The sequence below is a fragment of the Pleuronectes platessa genome, chromosome 20 (assembly GCF_947347685.1).
Source record: "Pleuronectes platessa chromosome 20, fPlePla1.1, whole genome shotgun sequence".
NCBI classification, from domain to species: domain Eukaryota; kingdom Metazoa; phylum Chordata; class Actinopteri; order Pleuronectiformes; family Pleuronectidae; genus Pleuronectes; species Pleuronectes platessa.
In genome coordinates this window covers 13,797,187-13,816,207 of record NC_070645.1, presented here as the reverse complement: position 1 = coordinate 13,816,207, position 19,021 = coordinate 13,797,187, and the positions used below count along the sequence as shown (strand labels likewise).

Below are 19,021 nucleotides of genomic sequence, written 5' to 3'. Positions count from 1 at the left end.
TGTGCCTTGAACCATTTCTCAGCACTCAACACTGATTTTTCCAAGTCTAGAAATCAGGGTGTTTCATGGAGGCATGATTGTGTCCACATCTTTTGTTTTGTCCCTTCATAATCAGAATACATTTCGTTTTCTGGGAGAATATGATGGAGTGGTGACTTTCATACACAAACAGGCAGAGAGTGTGTGTGTGTGTTTACTCACCCTGGCTCCTTTCTCTCCGTTGGCTCCAGGGAACCCAGGGAAGCCGCTCGAGCCCTGTCGATAAGAGAGGGAGATATTGAGGGAAATGAGAAAATCAAGCGAGAGGCTGGGTGGGTCACAGCATGCATGATAATGAGCGTTCTTCCTGTATTTATCTGCGCTATTGTTGAACGGGTGGATATCATCTCCAGTCACTTTCACGCATTCAACACCATGTACAATCCCTTTTAATTTAGAACAAGCTTTGTCATATAAAACCGAATTCAACACTTTCCTTCCTCTTGCTATTATTAAATCTCTCTTTAATGGAGTCAAAATGTTGAAATTAAAATATACATTAACTTATTTACAAGTAGTTAAAAGTTTCAATCAAAATGATATTTCCCGCCTTCCGTAGACAATACATCAAATTCCCAACTTTACAGCAAGCTGCCAAATAGGCAATCTCTCTCTGTCACTCACTCACTCACACACACACACACACACACACACACACACACACGAACACACATTTAAAACAAAACGCTTTAGTACAGGGCCACTGTTAAGGTGACATAGGATTTTAAAAAGGGCTTACCTACTGTGCAGCGCCTCACCAAATGTTGCATTGGGAACATTGAGTAAGACTCAAATCAATAACTTTCTCAATATTTAAAATAAATCACTGTTCTGATTTGTCTAATAAACTATTGTCTCTATAAAGGAGTAAATCTTCAACATTTTTGTCATCATGTTTTGAGATTAGGAGTTGATCTTAAATGCCCTTAGAACAACACAAAATTCTAATAATCCACTATTGCCACCAGAATAAGTTGATTGATTGATTGATTCATTCATTGATCAATGTTTTCCCCACTGTGCAGTTTGTATTGATACTTTATATGGTAAAATATATTGTTGCTAAAATCCATTTACAAGCAATTAGTACACTGTCCAGTGGGAACGTTTTTATCTGTTTTGTCTAGTGATAAAAAAAAAGAAACTGTTTAGACAAGATTTACTCACCTTTGGTCCTTGTCTTCCTGGATAACCTGGTAATCCTGGGACACCAAGTTTACCCTGAGAAACACAAACAACACACGTCAGCACAAAAAAAGAAAATAGACAACATCCTCAGTAGTTTAGCTATGTTCCTTTTCCCTTAAAATGTAATTGTCTCAAATGAGAATTACCAGCTGAAACATTTTTGAAGATTGTAAGATTGTAAGAAAGATGGTCATGTCAGCTCCCATACAATAATTATGTTATGGCTGTACTTGTACTTGTTGGCTGTTCATACTGTATACATAAATCCATATAACTACAATTTGATCAAGTCATTCTTGATCGGTGTAGAAGATATATAGGGATTCTGATAATCCATGTTCAAAAGGAATCTAGTTTGCAGCATCTATTCTTTTAATGTACCTCAGAGACTGCTGGGATACTGATGAATATTGACGTTTTTTAGCAATCAGCTAAAAAGGATAATCACTTATTGACTTCATTTGTATTTGCCACAATGTAATGCAATCTAATGTACAATAGAAACAACTTCAAGTCAGCATGTATTCAAATTAGCCCTGATTTGAAAAAAATGGTTTCCAAGGAGATGCTACCCTGACTAATTCAAATGTCTAAGTCTGTGAATGGTCACAAAATATCATAAATGCCAGATGAGCTATTCAACAAATGGAATAATAAAAAGGATAGACTCCAAATAAGGCTATTAAATGTAAAGTAGGAAGGAGGAGGCTTAATGATAATCCTAGTTCAGGTCAGCAACACAGTTTCTCTGTGGCTCCTTCTCGAGCTGATAACATCAGGTCTCCCGCTTCAGCTGCAATTACTGTATATTCAGCGAAGGTTAAAAAGTCAAACAGGAGAAGAATCAATTTCTTAGAAAACCCATCTGAGTTGGCCTCCGTGATTCAGTATGGTGGTGGTACACCTGCATTCTAACATTTGTTTTATACCCAGGGGAGCAGATAATTGATTAAAGATGTGGTGTGGAGAAAATCTCAGATGGGTTTGAAGAAAGAAATTGTCCTGCCATGTATTTACATGTGTCAGAAATGTGAGGTTAAGATAAATACAATCTTTTCGCACTCTTTTAAGGATCTAAAACCGAAATGTATACCATAACATATAGAAACTGTACCTCCACTGTCTGAAACTGAAGAACTAACTCTCACAGACATGGAGAATTGTTATAAAAGATAATATCCAATGAAAACAACAATACAAGTGCTTAATTCAAACAGGTTATGTCAAAATTGCTCTAATGTTCCAGATATTTGTGAAAGTGCTGAGAGGGAAAAGGTGCTTTAATTTATTTATTATGGGGCTGTATAAGGTTATAAGGCTTATAATTGGAAATAAAATTCCTTTAAGTGCCAAACTCTGAGTAATCAGAATATACCCTGGACACTTTATTTGAACTCTGCAGCAGTTGCTGTTCAATGACTCACAGTCACAAGCCCAAAAGATGTGACTGCACTGTTATGGAGCTTGTCTAGCTTATTAATGTTGATATTTATTGAGTTATTTAAGAAACACAGTTACACAGACAAATGTATTACCTTTTCTCCGGCAGAACCAAGGGGCCCTGCTTCTCCGTTGGGTCCGGCTCGACCTTTAGGACCCTCAGGACCGTCCTCTCCACGGGACCCAAGCATGCCAAGCTCTCCCTGTAGCACGAACAGGGAAAGAACATCGAGTTGACATCATTGCTTTCATGCGTATTCATGAGACTGTCGATGTTATTTCAGTCAAGCTCCTCACCCGGTCTCCTTTGATTCCCATGTCTCCCTTGAAACCTGGGAAACCGTCCTCGCCCTGAAATCAGACAAAGAAGTTGACGCATTTGCAAGAAACTGTTTGGGTATTTCATTCCATTGCCATTTCAAATCATTTATTAATTTCACTCTCTTCATAACACAGGGAAACAGAAATTAATTTATTTGATGATGTGTTATGTTTGTTAAGCATCTGTTAAAAAAATTCAGCCTGCTCATGTTCCCTCTGTGTATCACAGGATCGATGCTGCTCCCTGCTGGTCAGAATGTAAATCGCACGTGTTAGGCCCTCTGTTTTAGCTGTTGTTCAATGAGTTGTGTTGTATTAACATGATTTACATTCAGAACCATCATGAGTCTTGATTGTAATTTAGATTATATTGATGTAATGAAATAGATAAAATTGTACCAAAGGCAAATTTTTTACATTCTTCTAGGGAAAACCAAAAGGTTCGTAGCTCTGTAAAACAAAATCAAATGGATGCTGAAGGTCACTGTACGAGTTCAGCTAGATCTTTCTTTTCTTTGACACGTTGTGCTTCTAGTCTGTCACCTGTCCATGCTTGAGACCCTATTCTATGCATAATGCAGCAATGAGCGTGTCTGTTACCAGCAGCTCGCTTCACAAAGACCATACACACATGCGCATACACACGGAGACACCTGAGGTAAGGCACATCCTTTATTCATATCAAACCCTCTCTCCTCAAGGTTTTGGCTTTTGAACCTCTTGCTATAAATAATTCAATAAAAACTGATATGAATACCTGTCACCGCAGTCAGAACAACACTCCTAAGTCAGATAATTGATTTTACACAGTGGCATAACTGTATTGATCTTACATAAACGTCAGGCATATTAAAAGGGAGCTCGGATTAATCTCTACATGGTGACACACACACGAAAAACACTTCAAAAGCGCTCAAGATGGATCGCAGTGTTGTTTGAAGTCAGAAAACTGATTGAGGGTCACGCTAAGAAAGTCTCTGTCTCCACTGAAGATTACTATCGACTGACTTCTGCATGGGGCTCTCAGCAACTCTCTGCAGCTCGAAGGGTTCAAATCAAAGTTGGGAGTGCAAGTAGCGGCGACAGCCAGTGAAAGAACAACTGAGACATGAATATACTGCTAATATACCCAAACCTTTATTTGACCGTTTCACTTTCTTTACAAAGTTCGAGAAGTACTGTCTTAGCCGCAATAAAATGTAGTCTTTAACAGAAATCAACCCTTTGAAGATAGTCTGATTTAGACGGCTAATTCCACTTTATCAAAAAGCAAAAGACACAGATCTCAGTTAGATTTATATTATTAGAGGCTGGGAAATGCAAACTTCCAAATCAGAATAAAGCATCTGCTATGTTTTTACATTTGTTGACAACTGCAGAACTCTCTGTCAACAAGCTTCTTTTATTTTGAAAGGACATTAATATACATATGATCCATGGTCTCTTTTGGCTCATTGACTAAAGCCCAGTGAAGGTGGGCTTAATTAAGAAATAATGGCCTTACCTTCTCTCCCTTTCCTCCCTTGAGACCACGGACACCATCAGCTCCCTTTTGAAAAAGAAACATTACAACCATGAGAAACACTTTACAGTAATGTGCGACATAAGAAAAAAAGAGGACTTCCTCAAAGGGTCACTTTGTTAAACAAATGGCAACATGTTCAAACAGGAACCGTACCTTCACACCACGAGGGCCAGGATAACCGATTGGACCCTGTGGACCGTGTGGACCCTGGAGAGAAGAAACAAACGAGAACTCTTTATTAGAATATAAGTGTTGGTTTAATTTACTTCGGCTACTGTAGCTGAGAGCTGTACTCTTTACTTTTTGTTCCTATTAACTGCAATTATGTTTTAAACCTACTGACTAGTTTAAGTACTAGCAAAATACTCATCAGCATGGTAAAACCTCAGATGAATGAAAATGTTATTTATTGTTCCCAATACGAATGATTGCTAAAAAGTAATCAAAACAAACATGGTTTATCTTTGGAGTGAGATGAGTTGCATTTTATAAACTATTTATATCTGTATATAATCAACTATTTAAAACAGCATGTTAACTTGGGTAGAATGATACATCACTTAAGTCTAGGAATTTTGGCTGTACTGCAGCACACGTTCAATAAACCTACCTGTGATCCCTTCTCACCAGCTGGCCCCTCCTTACCAGGATGACCCTGTAAAAAAAAACAAGTCACACAGTGGTTGAAGGTGGTTGCAAGAGAAACCTTTTAAACTGAACATAGAGATGCAAAACAAATCTGTCTTATTCATCTTTTGGATCTTTGCAAACAAGCATGACGCATTTGTATTTACATAGGAATACTTGCGTTCAGCTATGATGAATTAGATGTAGCTGTAAATGTGTTATCTGATCCAGCAACAAGACAGGATTTCCCATAATGCACATATTCAGGTAACAAAGGATGTTGTGCACACTTTCACACAAGCAGCCGACACATCAATTAACCTTTATGTGACTATCAGGGCACCATAGGAGGATAAGTGATATTGTGTATGTCATTAAAGAAAAGGAAATCGGACTATCTCTGTGGCAGTTTGAGACACTTGTGTGGTGGCCAGTGTTGAGTGATGAAGTAGATTCAGCTCAATACACCCCTCTTCCTCTAAACACACATATATATATGTGTAGCTGCAAACACCTGGCACTCCCAGTCTGAGGGGCCTGGGGGGAACTGAGGGCTGCCTGCTTCTTGAACCTACGCACCTCTTATACTGAGGGCAGAGGCAGGAATGACAAGAGAAACTACAGGTCTGGAATAACAACCCCCATAAATGCTTTGAGGGATCTCTGACACACAGTGCAGCAGCCTCTTACAGGTCAGTGTGTGTCAGGCACCTAAAGGATACAGACAAGTTTTTTGTTGTCACTAATATTCATGGTTTAAAAAGGAAAAATTATGTGATTAAACAAAACTGTATCAATTGAAACAATGTCATTGGTGTAATTGAAATAACAAAATTTAATTTCACTGTTATGTTGAAGATAGTCAGATATATATGTCCATAAATGAAGTCACAATCTATCCATGCGATTCTTGATTCTGGGCTAAACTTTGTATTTTCTTATCATTTTCATGACATAACAAACACAGCTCAGGAGAAGGGTTAGGATTCTTTTCTTTAATTCAAGGATACTGCAGCCCTTTGTTTACAGCCGATGGGATCATTTTTATTCCAAATTCAGTGGCTGACTCAAATATCCAGCTTGCACAAAGTCATGCTGCCAGCTTTCTCACAAAAACAAAGAAAAATATCATCATAGTCCTACTGTTTTTGGCTTCCTGTCACTGGCTACATGTGGCTTTAAAAGCACAGAAAGATATATTGCCCCATCCTACACTGCATCCCCTCTATTCGCCAGCTTGTAGCCTGAGATATCTTAAGATAAACTTTACTTTTATATCGTCTTTTTATCTTGCCATTATAGTTCACTAACGATCTATAATCTGGGGATTGAAAATATGTAAAAATGACAGTTCTGCCTGTGATGAAATAGTGTCACTTTCTGCATGACCTGAGTCCTAAGCACATGTATTGTGTTAAAAGCTCAATCAGGATATCATCGGCCATCTAAGTGAATATAACAGGTTACTTCAAAGGTCTGATCTGTGTAAAGACCTGTTGGTTGAGCAAAGGTTATGTCCACATTTCCTTTCACCATTTTACATATTCACTCAACAGGGACATTATACCACATCCTGTGCAAGTGTGGGATCCTCTGTGAGTAAGTGGGGTAATTTCCGTCTTTGTTAAACTCATACTGTGTGTACATGGGAAATAGGAGTACTCACAGGAGGCCCATCAGCTCCAGGTAATCCAGCCAACCCCGACCTGCCGTGAGGTCCCTGCATGAGGAAAAGATGATGAAAAGAAAGGTCAGAGGTCAGGGGGCAATGTCAGAAATGCATTTCAACTAGATTCCAGTGCAGCACAGTTATTCTTCAAAACTATTAAACATTTTACATTTTTAGATCAAAGTGAAATAAAGTTGTTTTAGTCCTACAAATTCAACTCAAGGTATAAGTCAAACAAGCAAAAGCAACTATTCAGTTAATTCTAATGATGAAATTTGAGTTACTTTACTGAAACCTTGAGATTTCCTCTGCGTTATTAGAATGGCACATGTTAGTCGGAATTCTTATGGAAAACCCCAAAAAGGAACACACCTTTTCTCCGGGTGGTCCAATGGGGCCTTGTGGTCCAGGAAGACCCTGTGAGGAAGAGACACATAGATAAACATGAGAGCCTGTTGCCATAGCAACACCAAGCGTGCACACACACAAACACACAAAGGCTGGATAAACTAAAGTTTGTTAGAGCTGTAAATAGTTGAGCTTGTGAAGGAATGTCAAGCTGGTGTGTTTGTGTGTGTGATGGGTCAAAAGGCGTATTAGCATCTAGCATACTTGTGGAAATACACTTAAATATTTGTGGACATGTTCTGTGTATACATTTCTAGGTGGCTACCTGATGAGTGCCAGTGTGTGTGTGTGCATGTGTGTGTGTGGCGTAGTGTAATTTGAGGCACTGAAACTTGCTCCAGCATGTGCGGCAGCTTCGCAGGAATTCCACCAACATGAATAAGATGCTTTCAAATGATCAACCCTGAAACCCCCGCCCCCAAAAAAGAAAAAAAGACCTGAAAGATATTTCAGAAAAGTGTGTGTGTGTGTGTGTGTATTTGCGTGTGTGTGGAGGTTGTGGTAATACAATGCACTTAAACCAGGGTGTAAATGGCCCCTGCACTGTATTTACACATCATGTGCAGTGCATGCATCTATACTACACACTTTGTGTCTGTCATGGGGAGAGCTGTGACAGTGCATGATTTCTTTGTTTACCTGTGTTCCTGAGGTTCCTTGCTGCCCAGGTGGGCCTGGCTCTCCTTGGGGTCCCTAAAAAAGAAGATAGACACTGAGAAAACAGAACAATAAACACTAGTCCCAGAGTAAACCCCTTTCCCAAGTTAGGTTCAGTCATTTCCAGCAGCCTATGTAGTCCTAGTGGCAGTTATAGTAACCTGTTGAGGAAGTGATGTAACTTCTCCCTCTACCCTGCCTCATCTTCTCCTGCCTCTTAACTAACTGGGCTGTGAACCCTTTGTGTTCCATTACATTAAGTGACACATCATGTAATTGATATAGATAGTGATTCACACAGGGGGCTGCCAGAATATAGAGAATAAAGATCTGTCTCTCATAATAAGATTTCTGAGTGTAAAACATTAGAGCCAAATTAGAAGCTCAATTAAGACACCACCTGAGGGACATCAGGAGGATGTGTTCATTCTGTTCTGGTCTCAAACTGCACTACAGTTGTGGTGGGAAGATAATGATTGTACCAAATGGATACAGGCCATTGATAAAATGTGTCTGAAATCACTGCCAGTAAATCAGGATTCTTTTCAGGACCTGTTGCAAAATTTGAACCTACCCTGTCAATAAACTGTATTTATCTCATTATAATATGGCAGAAATAGGGGGGCACTACACTTCAGCACTTGATCCTCCACTTTGTTAAGGGGACACTCTCCTTCTGACCTCCTCTGAGACCTAGGAAAGACTTTTAACCTCACAGCTGTGCCTCCTATAGGGGTTTTACCAGACTAATCTACATAGTTCAAGCCTACACAAACAGTGAGGTACGACTCAAAGAGTGTGCTGATCTGGAGCAATATTTCAGACAGATAACTGACAGGACGTTCATACCATGTTTCCTTTAGAACCCGGAGGCCCGTCAACTCCAGCAACACCCTGAGACGGACAGATTAGAGAACAATCATGTTTATAGCATATCAATTACAGGAAGTGATGTAAAAAAAAAAGGGAATGGTGAAGTTGATGGTACGTACAGGAGATCCAGGAGGTCCTGGAGAACCACGGGGTCCCAACAAACCTCTTGGACCCTATGAAGGGTGAGAAGAAATGACGTGAAATAAAATGCAAATCACTCAATGCTAATTGCATTTTCAGTGGGCCACTTTTGCCCCCTAGTGGACACTTCTGTCAATGAGTGACCACATATTACTTGAAAGCAAGATTTAAGAGGATCTTGTTGCAGCTTGTTGGAATCCTAAACATAGAGGAAGGTGTGATGATATAGCACCATTAGAAGCCTTACACTCTCGCCTGCTAATCCTCGGGGCCCGATCTCTCCATCCTCGCCCTGAGGAAAGAAAAACACACCAGTCAGAGAGACGTTTATTGAACTGAGATTCATTCAATGTTTTTTCACACATTTAATATCAGCTATCACCATGGAATATCAAAAGTGTGTGGTATAGTTAGTTTCAGGGAGAGGAAAGGTGAATCATAAACCACCCTTCTCCCCATTTAATTTTCTCCACCCTGCTGCTGCTGCCTGAGGGCTGAGAACTTATATATGCCGTTGGTTCACTTAAGCTCAGTGCGTTTTTTTTCTAACAAGTTGTTTGTGGATGTTAAGTAAAAAGAGGAAGCTCTTACTCTCTGTCCATCCTCTCCAGACGAACCTGGGGGTCCCATTGGTCCAAGCTCCCCCTGAGATGGAAAGAGTGGAAGAAAAGAAAAGAGAAAAGATGAGAGAAAGCGACAGACATGGGATAAATCACCACTGATTTTCACTGACACTGCTCCTCTCAGGGCGTTTAAGTTAAAACCTTGTTTCTCCACATTTCTATTTGTTCTTGCTGTATTACATTGTTATTTGCTTATGCAGCTGTCAAGTCTAAAGAGCCGTTCAAACTAATATATTATATCTGCCTATGTAATGAGGATGAATAATGTATCATTTATAGGGAGGCCCATAGTTTGGTCTGGTAGAACTGCTGCTCTTTGCTGCATATCCTCTCCCACTCTCTTTGCCCCCCTTTCATCACTAGATTAACTTTGTCTGATTAAATAAGGCTGCAAAAGTAAAAAATATACTTTAAAAACTATACTATTTATATGAAAGGAGCAGGTAGTAAAAGATGCTTCTTCTTCCTGCTTCTTTTTTATTCATGGAATATTTACAAGTGAATAAGTGTATTGTTTTGTTTGATAGTTTTTTTATTTTTGGTACACACTTAAATTAACGTAAAAAACTAAACTAAAACCACAGGCTGGTGGAATAATGATTAGAGACATTATATTCATTTAGAGTTATCAGAGCAGTGCACCAGACTCTTGCAGTCTAAAGTTATGTTCCACATAACTTTGTGTTGTTGTGCCCTGCCCTCCGGTGATGTAATTTCTACTTTCGAAATAATGTGGTTTATTCTACAGACATAGCCTCTGTGCAACAGCCTCACAAAATCTTTCCAAGTTGTCTGATTACTGCAGGCACATTAGTGGAATTAGACAAATTAAACGTGTAATTACTCCCCTCGTGACATTGCAGTTATTCTCTCATCACACTATTTAGGAGGTGTCTTGGTTGCAGCCAAAACATCCCAATCTTTTTATTGCCATCTACAAAAGACAACCAAAATAAACTAAGAGGATCAATCCACAATAACTACATTTTGTTTTGATGCCAGTTTAGCTCTTAAGCTTGTTTACAATACTTTGTTGCTGTTAAGGATTCCGTATAAATCTGTTTTGTTATTCTTCCGGTATAGAAATCTAACAGCGGGAATCTGACAAAGTGAAGAGGTGGCATCGAACACTCTGTGCTCACCCTGTGTCCCTTTTCACCAGGCAGTCCCGGGAGTCCATCGAAGCCTCGGTCACCCTGTGATGAAGAAGAGCAGACAGTGTCACCAATAAATCACAGCATCAAACTCATCATGGTAAGCACAAAAAGGCTTTTTCCTATTTTTCATTTGAATTCAGTGACAAACATGAAATGAGGCGTGCTGCTATTTGTTACCTTGGAGCCTGACTCTCCGGGCATCCCCCGAGAACCATCAGCTCCACCACGACCCTTAAAAAGAAACAAGTTAAACATACATCAAGATCTATGTATTTTAACAAATCCATGGATGTTAAATATAAATAGTTTCTAGCATTTTTTTGCCCAGCTTTCTTGTTGTTACATAATGGTGAAGCATCTAACTTTTTCAAGAAAACTGTTATAAAGTCAAATTATAAAGTATGATTATTTCAGACATGACCATTTTATTAATAAGGTGTTTATTGATTTAAAGGGTGCAGTTAGTTTGTTGCATTGTGCGAAATCTTATCAGAAGTCAAGTACATGTTTGCAAACACAAATAACTGGTATTTGGTCACTTGAGAAGAGGAACAGGGAATCAGTTCTTCAGTTTCCAATGAATCAAGCTTGTATAGCTAATTTGCCTATGACTGGTTTATGTTAATGAACCACTTGTGTCTGCCCTTCGTGACTGACTGCAGCCCACATCTGTAGTTTTCCCATTTTGGCATTTTCAGACAGATTAGCTGACCGGCCATTGATCCGAGAACTGGAGGCAGCGCAGGCCTTTAAGCACATATCACACAATTGTTTGTTGAACTGGAAGTAAGCCTCTCAGCGTTTGAGCAGTGGCCACAAGCACAAACAACCAGACAAAAACAAACACAGAGGCATGTGAACACTCACACACACACACGTGTCATTGGGTTCACTCACCCTCTTGCCAGCTTTTCCCATTTGTCCTGGGGACCCCTGGATGCCACGGGGACCCTGCAAAGACACAAGGATCACTTGGTGAACAACAGACACAATTTGAATCTGGCCTACAGTAGCTGGTGGGGGATACTTTTATGCCTTAGAGCAGTGGAAACACTTTTTTCTCACCTGAGGACCATGGTCTCCACTTTCTCCTTTCAGTCCAGTAGAACCATGTAGACCCTAAATAGAGAAAAACACACCAAATACAGTTCCTTCAATTTGTCACACATGCACTTTGATGAGTAAAATTAGTTTCAAGGAAACAGCAGATGGCGATGTTAAGCTGAATATGCAGATTTTCTATGCAAGTTCATCCCACACATTCCTTTTGCTATGTGAAGTACCTGGGAGGAGAGTCGGAGACATGATGAAGTTCTTAGTAATCACTGAGATTGTTCTTATTATTCTGGATTGTGTGCATCGTACACAAACGTTGCTTTTGCTTTGTTTCTAGCATATCACGTTACTCTGATATATCTCAGAAGGATCCTCAGAGACATGCATGCACACTAACTCCCCTGGGAGTCTTTGGGCATAAATTTAAAGTCTATAAGTACAGTCCTAAATTCTCGGTATAGGCCGAGATGCGGGGCACACTGTGTTCTGTAATCTGTCTGCAGACAGCCATGGATTCGAAGCTGGTGATTTGCCAGTTACAGACAGATGTTTTGGAATCATCAAACAGCTTGACTGTCTCAAACACTGACATTTGAATGTAATTTTAAAAACTTACATATTTTCAGCAACAAATTTTAAAATGTCTTCCACTATTCTTTGCATCTGATTATTGCCATATATTTTCAGATCAATACACTTCCCCCTTTAGCTCGCAACCAGCAGTTTTGGAAAGTTCCCCGAGCCTTTACCTGCATATAAATAGGGGATCGTGTATCAACAAGCCCCAGAGAGCGGAGGGGAGGGGAATGGGGGACAGAATGACATTTTCTTGGCAGGTGCTACACCTAGCAGACAGGCAGTGTGGCCACTGAGCCACCAGGTGTTGATGCAACAGCACATTACAAAACTAATCATCTGCTTTCTTCAGTTTGACAATTAGAGTAGTAGAAATATACTGAAAGTCAATTTAAACTTGTTAAAACATTGTGGTTTCTAGAAAGTCACAGAAAAGTATACAGCACAGCATAAGGATTTGACTGAAATTATCTTCAATTTGATCCAATTGGAGTTTGTGTGCATGTGACAACTTTAATTGTCAATTGTGAACACAATATATTGGACAGTAAACATGAGTTGAAAAAGTTATGCACCCAAATTTACAAGCGACCACGAGAAAAAGAAGAGAGACTCACCACTGGGCCTGATCTTCCTGTCAAACCCATCGGCCCTGGGGGTCCCCTCATAGCCAGCTGCAGGCCAGACACAGGCAAGAACAAGGTCAGATTCCACACAGTCAAAACTCTATACACTGTACGTGGAGCACACACAAGTTTGAACCAATTTTGCATTTTTAACATTAATTTCATCCTCTGTCAAACTTCAGATTTATATAGATTGATTTGTTTGATTTGCTCTTGAGTGATAAATATTTGAGCAGGAGTTTGTAACAGAATTATATTCAAATCAATCAAATGAATAATCACTGAAAGGTGGTTACTTCATTTTATTGTATATGAACATCTAGAGTAACAATCTCTGTTTATGGACATTTTAAAAAGATGTTTCATTCTAAATGACATGCATATCTGATTAAATAACATACACTTCTACAGCAGAGCAAAATGCACATGACAGTAACCATTTTTCCATTTTGCACATTTTCTTTATCATGTATTTGGTTCATTTCCATGCTCTATATATTCTCTAACTGCCGTTTTATAATGTTGTCTTATGACGCAGTAGACCCACATGTCTTGGTTCACTGTGTGTCTGAGGGCGTAATTAATGTGGGATCTCGAGGAGAACCTGACGGCTTCTCAAAATACCAAGTCCAGATTTTTATCCTTTCTCCTCTCCCACGTGCACAGAGACACTTCCTACACCTGTCGGTTTAGCCCACCCGCAGGCCGAGAGCCACAGGAGTATTTTTAACAGTCTCTCCTGTCCATCTGTTCAAAGTGGCCTTTTTTATGTTGCTGCACTTCAGCCTGCTCGGCATGTCTCCTTTTAGCCCCGCAAGGTCAACTAAACTCAGTGTACGCCCCTCCCCTCCCCTGTCCTCCCTCATCCTTCCCCTCCTTTCCCCCTAGAGCTGTGTGTAGGGAGCCAGGCAGGGGTGGGGGGGGGGGGGGGGGGGGGGGGGCTCTGTGACGTGGGGGCTGGTTTAATGTCCTTGTGTACTTACTCTGGCCTGGGAGAGGATGGCCTGGGCTTGGGCTTCTTGGGCAGACACCACTGGACCCTTCTCACCGTCTCCCCCAAAACGGAACTGTTAATCGCAAACACACAAACAAAACATTACTCAATCTGTTTGACATCACTACTAAAAACAGAAATATGGAATTATATAAACAAATATTTTTCTTATATCGAGCACTTACTGGCAACATCAGCATGGTACCAGGAGGTCCAGGCAAACCATCAGCACCAGGCAGTCCAGCACGACCAGTAGGACCCTGTAACACAGAAGACACAGAAAAATTGAATTTAAGTTTTACTGGGACACAGGGAAGAAAATAAAACGTTTAAAGGGAATAAAGACAAATTCTCTTCCTTCAGGGACTCTTCAATAATGATTAAAAATTAAAATCCATCTGAAATGCATTGTAAGTAATGCAGATATCCTCATATCAAAATATCTGAAAACTCAGTTGACCAGTTAATCTATATTAGTGACATCTGATGTTTATATTAAAGCCTTTTCTATAGGCTTTATCACATGTCCCACATGTTGTGTTGTGCATTTAAGATTTAATCCAGATGTAAATGTTGTGAGAATTCAAATGACGTTGATCATTATGGAAATCAGTGCAGACAAAATGTACAAACAAATATGTATCCAGATGAAAAATGTACCTGATGTTGTGCTATGCTGCTATGCGGTTAACAGTGGCAGTAATGTGGAGGGGAAAAACGAACAGAGCCACACACACTTTCACACAGAGTACACACACAGGCACCACACAGCTGGGGCACTAAATGCTGGAGGTGGGCTGTTTGTTAGGTTCATTAATATGTGCTCCTCCTCCCCCAGCACACATAGACTGAGCCTGTCCATCTGTAAACCCCGCTACTGTCTACAGTCCAAAACCAACATCCCTTTCCATGAATTCTGGTGCCCATGTTTGAATGTGTGTGTCTGTGTGTGTGTATGCATGCTCGTGAAAGAGGGAGTGTGTTGCACATCTGCGGAACAGAGATGGATACTTCTTCTGAAGGAAACCCCAGGGCAAATATCCTCCATCTTCTAACCTTCCACAGTTTGACCCCTAATAACTTACCTGTTAAGATTGTAAACTGGTTTAATGGTTGGCTCCGTTTTACCACTTCATGTGAAGCACAAATATTGTTGCTTAATTTACCACTGTTTAAAAAAACTAAGCGCACTGATTTGTAGCAATGTAGTTTGGGTTTGTTTGGATCTTTACAGGAGCAGCATGTGATAACATTTTGCACAAGCAGATTTAGGAGGCTGGTTTATTTTTTATTTATTCTACAATACTGTGTGCATATGCAAGGAAGGTTAAGTTCCCATGAGGCATGAGGTACTCGTACGTATTAATATGTAGCGCTCATAGTGGTGTATTCAGGGGTACAAGTCATCTCTGCACCATCAATCACTTTATAAACAATTTACACACACATACAAACAAAACAGTGGGTTTTTTGGAGACATTAACTCACCCTGTCACCGGGATCTCCAGCGGTGCCTGGGGGTCCCAGTAGGCCTGAGGGACCAGGAAGACCCTGAAAAGACGACGCTAAGTCAGACCACCGGTACGCAAGCAGGTTTAAACCCAGACAGACGTGGTGTATTAATGATGCTCAGGACTTAAATCAATATACTCACAGCTGGGCCAGGAGGTCCTGGTGGTCCTTCAATCAGCATGCCCTTAAAAAAATAAAACAGTCAAAGTCAAATTCTGATGCAAGTTTTAAGTGTTTAACAAGTGTTTTATATCACCGCACACATTTGGACATGTCGTGTGTAGAAAAAATGACAGGTACGTTTCAGCATTGACTTTTGGACTTACAGGTTCAATCACCGCCGGCTCGCCCTTCTCTCCCTTCTCTCCGAAGGCTCCTCCGGCACCAGCGACCTGCAGTTACAGAGCGAGCACAGAGGTGGCATTCTTCACACAGCAGTCACACAGTTCACAGGTGAATGAATGGCAGCGATGAGCAATGGCAACTGGGGGGGGGGTTGGCAGCTCAGCCAGGGAAAAGAATGTGTGGGAACGCTTGAACGAGATGCTTTACAGAGATCAATCAATATCCCATACTTCGATGTAACTACTGCAGCTTTGTCAGAGACAGAAAAAGTGAGTGAAGAGTTGCACAAAAAGTGAGATGACGCTACGGAACAAAAACAGGCAACACGGAGTTAGTCACGTTGAGAAAGAATGGACCTCTACATTGTGCTGTGCTTGAAATGGAGCAGTGCTGTCATTGCATTACCATTGTGCAGTGTGGCTGAAGGTGACCAGATAAAAAAAAAAAAACACTCAACACCAGCAGGTTATAACTGTCATGCAAAAAAAATCCCACAAAAAGGTCAATTTAAACAGCGCTGGGGTCAAATGACAAGAGATAAAGATGAAGTGTGGAAAAAGATGTGAGTGAGAACTTTCCACTAACTGGTTGACAAACTGGGATGAGCTGTGAGGGTAGGGTTCAAAAGTTTGGGCATGAAAGAGAGTGAAAGGAATCTATAACAGCCTCAATACAAGCGTGTGTTTACGTGTGTGCACTCACTCTGCAGGCAGCTGCCTATGAGTTATAGGATAATTGTAGTGTAGGCAGGGAGAGTTGTCATGTTGTCAAAATGGAGGTATGGACGAAGGGGGTGGGGCTTGTTGGGTATGTTGGGTCGACATACACTGATTGAATAAAGAATGTGTGTGGGGATAATATGTTGTAAGAAAGAAAGAAAATCATGAGGGCGAATCATTCCTGTGTTTCTCTGCCAATTAAAAAATTCTGTTACACCCAGATGCATGCACTGTCCCCATGACAACTGTCAGTCATTAAATCAGAAATCACACACACAATGCATTAACTGACTGCACACGTATCCCATGACAAGCAACCCACTAGTGAGGCGTGCACTGGAGGACAGAGTGAGTCCCTGATGCGGGCCCTTCATGCACACACCCCTCGGTCAGCGGAGTCGGGGGTGTGATACTTACGGTGCTCTCAGAAACGTCGGTTTCAGCCGCAACCCCGGGCCCCACCTCATCCTCGTAGGCCGACGTGGGCTTGGGCGGGGCCAGGCCGTACTCATCATATGCCCCGTAATCATACAACCTGTTGTCAACATCGCCCAAGTCATACTCGTTTAGGACATATTCCTTAAAGTTGTATGCTTCCGCACCCGTGTCCAGGTTGTCCCCCGTCTCTGGGACAGCGGTGGGCTCGGCGGCATTGGGAGCAGCGTCGGTGACATACGCACCGACAACATCCTCCTCCTCCGCAGCCTTTCAGGCGTTACCCAGGATAAGAAGGGGGGGGGGGGGAATGGTGAGCAACCAAGGAGAAAGGGATGTTAATGAAGCAGTTGAGGTGAACAGTGTACTTTAAGATGTTATTAAAGCAGACTGCTAATGAATGCAGCATATTATGCAGAAAACAAGCAGCAGCACTTTATTTATTCCAAGTATAAAGAGGACAGGTGATGACCTGATAGAGATGCAGGATTGTAACTTGAATTTTAAATCCAGCAGCTTTTTTATTATTTTTAGCCAAATTAAGTACTGAATTGTGTTACTTATAATATGCAGTTACTTTAAGCAACACTAGCTCAGTAAATACACAATGGAATAAATGAAGTGTTACTGTATGGCTGACTCTGATGGTCAAAAGTTTCTGATTTCAACACGTGGACAGACGTGATGTTATTTCAGCTTTCTTATCTACTGACACAGACAGTAAAGAAAGGCTGAAACACACGTCTGACACCAAGAGCATCTGCACAAACATCACATCAATCACCAGGTTGTTGCGGTTGTGCAGATACACAGAGTGCAACATGATATATAACCACTCAAATTTGAATTTGTTGGTCTACAAATCCATTTTTGGAGGCACTTTGCCGTGTTACACTCTGTATTTGGCACAAGTGCTGCAACCACAATTTTGTCTTTCCCTCCAAACAGTGATAACTCTGGATTTAGCTTTAGAGAGCGACAGAATGGATGCAATTACACAGTTACTATGGCAGGATTTCCACTTCCCATCTCACCGAATCATGTATTTAGAATTTCCTGTGTAATCACATCCACTTTGTCAGATGCAGTAGACAGTGTATGGAGCTGGCTGTGATGAGATTTCATCCTCGTTGATCATAGTTCTTTCAGAGGTAATTAGCAGAACTACTGATCAAAGCCAAACTCATGTGATGGAAAACCGGGGCTTTTTTTTTTTTTTTTAAATCCAGTATCATTTACTGTCAGTGACTTGGCTAAGAGACGCTCTGCCATGAACAGCGTCCTTTAGTCCTGGATGAGGCTGCAAGTCAACTCTCCTCTCTTTTTATGGGTAATACAAGCAGACAAGCTGGTGTGACTGGGACAATAATTCTGGGCAAAAGGCTCTGGTTCTAAAATACATGTTTGGCTCCAGGTAAATAAACGCACACTATGCATGGCAGAAACTGCTTGTTCATCTGTTTTTTCTATTAAAATCCATCACTAATCACTGATGCTTCAGCTGAACAATTCAATTCAAGATGTTAACTTGAAAACTGCAGCCTTGGCCAAAATTGAGTGTCAACATAATGCTACAAATGAACTCCACAGTGTCCATTGCATTATTTTCTAAGCATGCAACAGCGTGTCTGCAGTGGAGCAAGTGGGTTGTAGCTTAAAAAACTTATATTAAAACTCCTCCTGTTCACACCAAAATCAAGTCAAAAGACACATCCGTTCCCTTGAGTGGCTGTGTCTTTGATATTTCATACCAGATGCCTCCTTGGTTAACTCTTCCTTGCTCACATTCCCCCAAAGAACCCACCGGTTTTTAAAAGTAGATGAGAATAAAGATGAAAATTACCTCGTGGGGTCCACTCGTGCCATAGGGGGACTGAGTCTGAGAACCATCTACAGTTCCGTAGTCAATGCCTGTATTGTAATCTTCTACATTGTTTAGCTGAGTCATGTTGAAAAAAGGAAAGAAGAATAAAGCGAGGGTTAACACAAAGGCTCAAATCAAGGTTATTTGCCAGGGTTCCTCTCAAGCTGGCTACAGACTGAGCTACTTCTACACAAAGGAGGTTAGGGAGCTCTACGTTGGCCATCAC

The 19,021-nt window shown here is 40.8% G+C and overlaps 1 protein-coding gene across 2 annotated transcripts in view; it reads right to left on the bottom strand.

Annotated features, from left to right (window-relative positions):
- Positions 1–19,021, bottom strand: part of col11a1a (collagen, type XI, alpha 1a) — a 72,914-nt gene that overhangs the window by 34,681 nt on the left and 19,212 nt on the right. Inside the window, exons 7-32 of one of the 2 annotated variants that reach the window (XM_053412802.1) lie at positions 18,775–18,870; positions 16,914–17,201; positions 15,759–15,824; positions 15,575–15,616; positions 15,409–15,471; positions 14,106–14,180; positions 13,910–13,993; positions 12,918–12,974; positions 11,734–11,787; positions 11,566–11,619; positions 10,846–10,899; positions 10,654–10,707; positions 9,480–9,533; positions 9,136–9,180; positions 8,867–8,920; positions 8,724–8,768; positions 7,857–7,910; positions 7,182–7,226; positions 6,807–6,860; positions 5,124–5,168; positions 4,667–4,720; positions 4,493–4,537; positions 2,965–3,018; positions 2,763–2,870; positions 1,207–1,260; positions 202–255 (exon numbers count right to left, since the gene is read on the bottom strand). In XM_053412802.1, coding sequence (XP_053268777.1) covers positions 202–255; positions 1,207–1,260; positions 2,763–2,870; positions 2,965–3,018; positions 4,493–4,537; positions 4,667–4,720; positions 5,124–5,168; positions 6,807–6,860; positions 7,182–7,226; positions 7,857–7,910; positions 8,724–8,768; positions 8,867–8,920; positions 9,136–9,180; positions 9,480–9,533; positions 10,654–10,707; positions 10,846–10,899; positions 11,566–11,619; positions 11,734–11,787; positions 12,918–12,974; positions 13,910–13,993; positions 14,106–14,180; positions 15,409–15,471; positions 15,575–15,616; positions 15,759–15,824; positions 16,914–17,201; positions 18,775–18,870 — 1,752 coding nt within the window. The remainder of the gene's footprint in view (positions 1–201; positions 256–1,206; positions 1,261–2,762; positions 2,871–2,964; positions 3,019–4,492; positions 4,538–4,666; positions 4,721–5,123; positions 5,169–6,806; positions 6,861–7,181; positions 7,227–7,856; positions 7,911–8,723; positions 8,769–8,866; positions 8,921–9,135; positions 9,181–9,479; positions 9,534–10,653; positions 10,708–10,845; positions 10,900–11,565; positions 11,620–11,733; positions 11,788–12,917; positions 12,975–13,909; positions 13,994–14,105; positions 14,181–15,408; positions 15,472–15,574; positions 15,617–15,758; positions 15,825–16,913; positions 17,202–18,774; positions 18,871–19,021) is intronic. The other variant, XM_053412801.1, reaches the window with a different exon arrangement.